This window comes from Rutidosis leptorrhynchoides, chromosome 4, assembly GCF_046630445.1.
Source record: "Rutidosis leptorrhynchoides isolate AG116_Rl617_1_P2 chromosome 4, CSIRO_AGI_Rlap_v1, whole genome shotgun sequence".
NCBI classification, from domain to species: domain Eukaryota; kingdom Viridiplantae; phylum Streptophyta; class Magnoliopsida; order Asterales; family Asteraceae; genus Rutidosis; species Rutidosis leptorrhynchoides.
Window position 1 is genome coordinate 620292323 of NC_092336.1, and position 6634 is coordinate 620298956.

Below are 6634 nucleotides of genomic sequence, written 5' to 3' on the forward strand. Positions count from 1 at the left end.
TAATTATCGACTCATTTGGTGGTGTTGTGATTGTGGTTGAGAAGAATACGTTTTGTACTTATGTATCAACTCTTTGTGAGTTTATTTTTAGAAAAGTCTGGTCATTGATATATATTTTCTGATTAATTATCTGCAAAAACCTTTGCAAGTAATCCAAATTTGCACAGCAAAAGGTGGTTTCATATCAAGATCTTATGTTTTCAAGTAAACAAAAAATGATGCATTCAATTGCTTATGTACTAAACTAGGAGAACAACAAAGCTGTTTCCATTTTTTTTTGTTTTACATCAAAATAGTCACAAGACGACTCTTGCAAATTACAGCATGACATAGTTCCTCAAAAGGATTATAATGATGAAAAATTGTTAACGGAACCACCTATTGACAGACTTGTTTTCATGTTAGTGTTGTTACCACATGACCCTTGAGTTTGAAGTCCTTGTCTACAATCATTTTTGCATGTTGATCAAGATACTCGCTGCTGTTCATCTCTGTCAACCTGTATTTTATACAAATCTACATTTTATAGCATAATAGTAAGTATTGAAAATGTTACTGGTTTTGTTTGACCTCAACAGTCGAACAGTGTTTCAATAGTGTACTAAATTGGAGGCTTCAAGTTCAAACCAATAGTTTGAAATCAAAACAATATATACCTGCTAATAGTGCGATCTTTCACAAAGGCCAGCTGGTTGTCAACACAAATCTCATAATCGTCATTCTTCATCGACCTTGAGGAGGTTCTAGATGTACTACTTTGAGCATCAGAGATGGTCACAATCCTTTCAAAAAGTTGGAAAGGAGTACCCTTGGCAGTACACATCAACCTCGTTTTATTTTCATACATCACCTGTGTGTGTAGCATTATCATTACAAAGTAGCAATTTCAACCCATTTATGTTTTCTCTCTAAAATGAGCCTGTAGAATGGGTGGAAGTTACCCAGAATGCATAAAACCTCCTAAAATCAGGGAAAAAAGAAACTCAACTATCATTGAAATTAAATAATCGTGTGATTATATGTTATACACTAGTTATTTATATAACATGAACAGAAGATTTGGAAAAAAGTTAATTTTTTTTGTCAGCCCAGCCCAACTTGCTTCGACTAGAACCAAAGCATTACATGTTTTGATCCTACCCGTGTTACCCTGACCTATTAGAATATGGGAAGTCAAGGACCTGTGCTTAAAACAGAGCATAAGACTAACATCAACTAGAGAGACGAACCGATAGGCTGCAGTCCTGTTGTAGAGTCCGAATATTGGCACACCATTTAAAGCCAACGTATGAAAGCTCTCTGTCGTAGATAGTAATATTAAATTTCATTCATAGTTTTATTGATCTTATTTCTCGTTGCTTCAAGTAAGCAGGGACACATTGTATATATATCATTTAGGACTGACAAAATGAAGACTGGTAGAAATCATTTCTTGGAATTTAAATAGAAAATTTAACTTCCTTCCAAACAGAAAAGAGGTAGAGTTTGACTTTTAAGGTCATAACTGTACAATCAAATGGATGTTTAAACTAGTTTATCATCGAAGTTTTTCCCAACTTTTAGTATTATCAAAACTCTAAAAAGGGCTTCAAAAATCAAAAGTTTGTTAGTATCTAGAGAATACTTAGCAAGTGAAGAACAGTCTGCTTGACCACAAAAAGTCATACTGTACCTCATGTTTGCAAACACATAACTGAGCCTCATAATGATGCACTAACTATTCACACATAAAGCTTACCCTATTAAACGAAAATAGATGAATTATAAAACCTCAATTTAATGAGATACTTACTACATAATCCATTATAGTCGGCGTTACCAAGAGGTTTGTCACAAAGTTCCTCAAATGTAAAATATGCACATCCATTTGCACCCAAAGGTACCTAGCCAAATCACATTATAAAGGAAATTTACTTGCTAAATACTATCAAATGATATGCATTCCACATATAACAATTTATTGGCCGAATCAAGAATATATTTGGTTGAAAAAAGTTAGCAGCCACTACATAAAACTTGCATAAAGAAACAAGAAAATTGGCCGAATCACCCAACCCACCTATTTTGCCCCCTCTATCACCATCAATTTCACATGGACACACCTGTAACTTTCTGCCCATAACAACTTCCACCTCTTGGGGATGAGCATTATGTTGCCCAACTAATTCTTTGAACTTTTGCATAAGGAAATCGGACGAGTAAATCTTTACAGAATAGACACCTTCTTCAGCCTGCATTTAAAAAAATCAACTTCAAATCATGATTAGTCTTTGTAAAGTGGAAAGAGTTAGCATATTACCGTGGTTCTCTCCTATAATCTATGGATGAACCAATTTCATGTATTATGCATCTTTCCTACATCCATAAACAAGATCATGGTAACAATTGAATTTTATTGATATTAAAAAACGAACGAAGAAATTCACCCAACCTTCAGTGAGGAAACAAATGGTAGAAAAAGATCTCGTTGCAGTCCACGTTTGTAAAGATCTTCTGGTGCACGGTTTGATGTAGCAACAAGTATCTATACTTGCACAAACAATAAAAAATAATTATTTATTCGAACATTAATGTAACAAGGAAAATGTAAATAGTGTTAATCACTTACAGCACCGTTACTGAAAAGATGGCCAAATAATCGGTTTAGTATCAAAGCAACAGATATATCATGAACCTGTTAATATCATAAGGCAGAGATTCACAAAGTTCAGTATGTAATTATATATCAAAACAAAATATGATGATAGGATTCGATCTAAATATACTACCATGAACTCATCTAAGCATAATAAAACAGATTCATCGGATATCTCTCTTGCAACAACTTGAAGGGGATCAGACACACCATTGTGTCTGCATCATAAAATACACACAGTCACACACATTATTAAAGTATACATGAATGATATCTAAAGCTCATAAAGATAACAATGTAACTGTTATGGAACAGTTTACATCAGCAGTGAAATTTGAAGGAAGCAACTTACATGCAAGCTGATGTGAACATTCAACATAAAGTCATGAAAATGAATTCTTTTTTTCCTCCAATTGCAAGGCCTGATAAGCAACATGATCGTATGTTTATAATATTTCAATACAAAATTTACAATTTAAATGCCTTGACAATGAAAGTTAATTTCTCACAATTGATCATAAAATAAATCCATTAACATGGTTTTTCCGGTGCCAACTCCTCCGTAGAGATAAAGTCCTTTCACCGCTGAGACTGTGGATTGTGGCATGAGACGCGACCATAACCACCTAATTACACACATAGTTATTACTTTTAACTACTACTACTCCCAACACACATAATTACCACAATAGATAAGAAACATTATCTTTTGAATTCAATGAAAAGTCAATATGTGACTTCTTAATATGATGAGAGCGGTAACCATATTTACCTCCTAGACTTTCCAGAATCAGAATAACGATCGAGATGACAATTATCAGATGACTCGACAAGCTCATCATAGAGTCTTTGAATTTTTCTTAACGTGTCCTTCTGAAACACCATAGTAATAAAACAATGTAAGATGAAAATAACTAAAAAGACGGATCAAATATGTTGCCTTATAACCGAAGAGCCTTTAGCCTAGCTGTATTTGAGAAGCCCTTCAATCAAGGTTATGTTGTAGTTTCAGTCTTAAGTCTATTTTATAAGATATGACAGATTATTTTATTTTCTTTTATTGTGAATATATATATGTTTTAAACATTTTATAAATAATTAAACATGTACATAATTACCTGGCAATCATCGCCATCTTTAAGAGCACCAGTCTTGATACGTCGCTCATACTCCACAAGAGGCCCTGCTGTTTCCACTTCAGTTATACATAGAATACTTATATTCACCATTAACCACATATTCAAAATAGCAGATTAATCATAGAAATAGTAGATTCGATATACATATAATTACAGAACCTTTAGAGTTCATTTCAACAGCATCAGATGACATAGTTCTTGAAAACGTATATGACAGCCAACCACATTTACAGGTATCCAATTTGTAAGCAGATTTACTGAAACTTTTATTATACACGGGTATGCTATATCCATAATGATATATAACCAACTGAATTGGCCCATAAGAATCAACAAAAGCTCGCCTCATCTACAGTTTGACAGCCCTAATGAAGGAACGCTTCAGAGTATTTCCAGAACAAAATCAAATTCTTAAAACAGTTTGTGATAAATAAATTAGAAAGAATTTACATAAATCAATTGGAATCAATCAGGTGCAAGAGCAGTGAATTAGTCCGGTTGACTTTCAATGATATAATGTTCTAACAACTTGTAATAAAAAACTATTGCATATGAGGTGTTCTTGTATATTTTAAATTAGATGAATATGCCATAAGCCAATAGCAATCGCGCTATATGCTTTTTTAAGATGGTAAATTCTTAATTTAATGAGTTTGCATGATCAATACATTATATTATATGTCCCTGCAGCAACCAATATTGCTCCATTTGCTTGCTTTACATCAACTGCAGCTGAGATGATATAGCAAGTTATATCTATTTATTTATTTATTTTCACAATTTGGATGAGCTAAGCCTCTTTTGTTTGTTTCCTTTGATGGTGGTGGATAGAAATTTAAATGCAATAAATAAGATTAAGATTAATTGATTACATATATTTTGATAATTGTCGTAATGGATGTCTCCATTTCAGGACATCTAACTTCTCATGATGCAACATAACTCATAGACAACTAGTAAAAGTATAACTTTTGTACAAAGAAGCTAGTAGATGATCAACTTTTGTACAATGTTAAAGGAATGTTATTTCAACAAAATATATTTACAATTACAAAGCAGTTTTATTACATCAAAAATGTTGATGTATCTAGCCTTCCATATACTTGAATATTGTACCTAACTGCCTATAAATCAGTATATATATATATATATATATATATATATATATATATATATATATATATATATATATATATATATATATATATATATAACCAGTATAACAAAAACGAATAACTAACTCTCCCACTTCTGTCATGACTATATAGTATTATGTAATTTAGTTAAATAGTTGCTTTGATTTCATCTATTGGAATTTAATAAATAAGTCTTTTTTGATTTCATCTGTTGGAAATTAAAAAACAAGTCTTTTTTGATTTCATCTATTGCATTTATTTTTAAGGTGGCATGTATACAAGTTTTACTCCTCAATAATTCACAATCTAGCAAGTGGTAATGTGGTATATATCCTTTTGCAGAAAGTGAACTTGTTTTGTTACATGAGGATACAAAGGTCCTGATCCATATTATTCACCTATAAAATACCTAGTAGTATATATTCAACTTCAATACCAACTTAAACAAACCAGCATTTGTATATTGGGATCATACAAGTAGGTAAACACGAAAGAAAACTTCATTAAAAGAGATGGAAATCATTCCCAATAAAACAGTACATTGACGTTCAAACGTGAATAAATTATTATGCTACTGCCAAGGATTAAACAACAAACTAGCCAAATTAAATGTATGAAGAACCTGGACCAAGCAAGCATTAATTAGAAGTTAAGCCATTTGTAGAGGTGGATTCACATAATCAACAACCAAAACACTGTCTAGTAAATCCTTCACTTTCTCCTTTTCCAACTTTACCAGCTCAGTATTTGAATCCAATGCCTCCAGCTCAGCAGGCCCCGGCAACACAGCAATTGAAGCAATCGTATACCCCTTGGCTCTATCATGAGAAAAATTCTCACCAACACTTAACTCTTCAATTGATTTAAACTGATTTTTAATTCCTCCAATCACTTCCAAAACCCTAGTTTTCTCATTTTCCCCCAAATTCTCCTTCAATTTCAAAAATGTTACTCTCATCGCCGACCCTGGCTTAGGCGGTACACTGGCATCATTAGATATCCAATCAACAGCCATAATATCGTCAATAATCGGTTTTATATTCTCCGTCACGACACGCACGTGCTCCGGATGAGCGGCGTACTCCCGGAGATCGTCCTTTGACCTGTAACGACTGTGAAGCATGTGAGTGAAGGTCAACGACGATGACCGTGACCGGAGGAGATGTCCGGCGGAGAGGTGGACAGTGAGATCGAGTGAGGTCAATCCGTTGAGTCCGTTGACCATTGCATCGACTTTGCTAGAGTCAACATCAGGTTTCACTTTGAAGAGCACTACGTGTTCCACGATTTGTTGTTGAGCAGACATTCTGATCGGCGTTTGATGGTTGCGACGGTGGATGAGACGGTTGAGGCGACGGAAGATGATAGGTTGGGAAGGTAAGAGAGAAATTGATGGAAGTAATCGTGTGCGTGCTGGAGCACTTAGCATTTTTGTGGACAACATAACTGAAATCAGAAAATGTAATGTGATTGTGATGCAGTGATGTACTCCAACAGTTTTGACAACGATCGTTATTGGTGGGCTTTTACTGTAATGAAGCCCAACTTAAAATTTGAGATTTTCGGCCCACTAAAATCATCAGCTCATTTAACAAAAGCCCTTGCTATTTACACTTGTTATGCATACACCATACCTTTTTCTATGAGAAATTGTTCAAACTAGTTGTTGAACCCTCGCTTCGCGTCGGGGGTTCGGTTTTCAATGTATTATAACGACCCGTCCC

The 6634-nt window shown here is 34.0% G+C and overlaps 1 protein-coding gene and 1 pseudogene across 1 annotated transcript; both read right to left on the bottom strand.

The window, feature by feature from the left end:
* Positions 1-396: 396 nt before the first annotated feature.
* Positions 397-4123, bottom strand: LOC139843067 (uncharacterized; annotated as a pseudogene).
* A 1354-nt stretch (positions 4124-5477) lies between these two features.
* LOC139904123 (stress-response A/B barrel domain-containing protein UP3-like) lies at positions 5478-6353 on the bottom strand. Its single transcript, XM_071886053.1, has one exon. The coding sequence runs from the start codon at positions 6337-6339 to the stop codon at positions 5560-5562; it is 780 nt and encodes a 259-aa protein (XP_071742154.1). The 5' UTR covers positions 6340-6353; the 3' UTR covers positions 5478-5559.
* Positions 6354-6634: the final 281 nt, after the last annotated feature.

What these genes read in the sequence shown, in the direction of transcription:
- LOC139904123 (XM_071886053.1), bottom strand. Translation starts at nt 6,339, where the DNA reads ATGCTAAGTGCTCCAGCACGCACACGATTACTTCCATCAATTTCTCTC.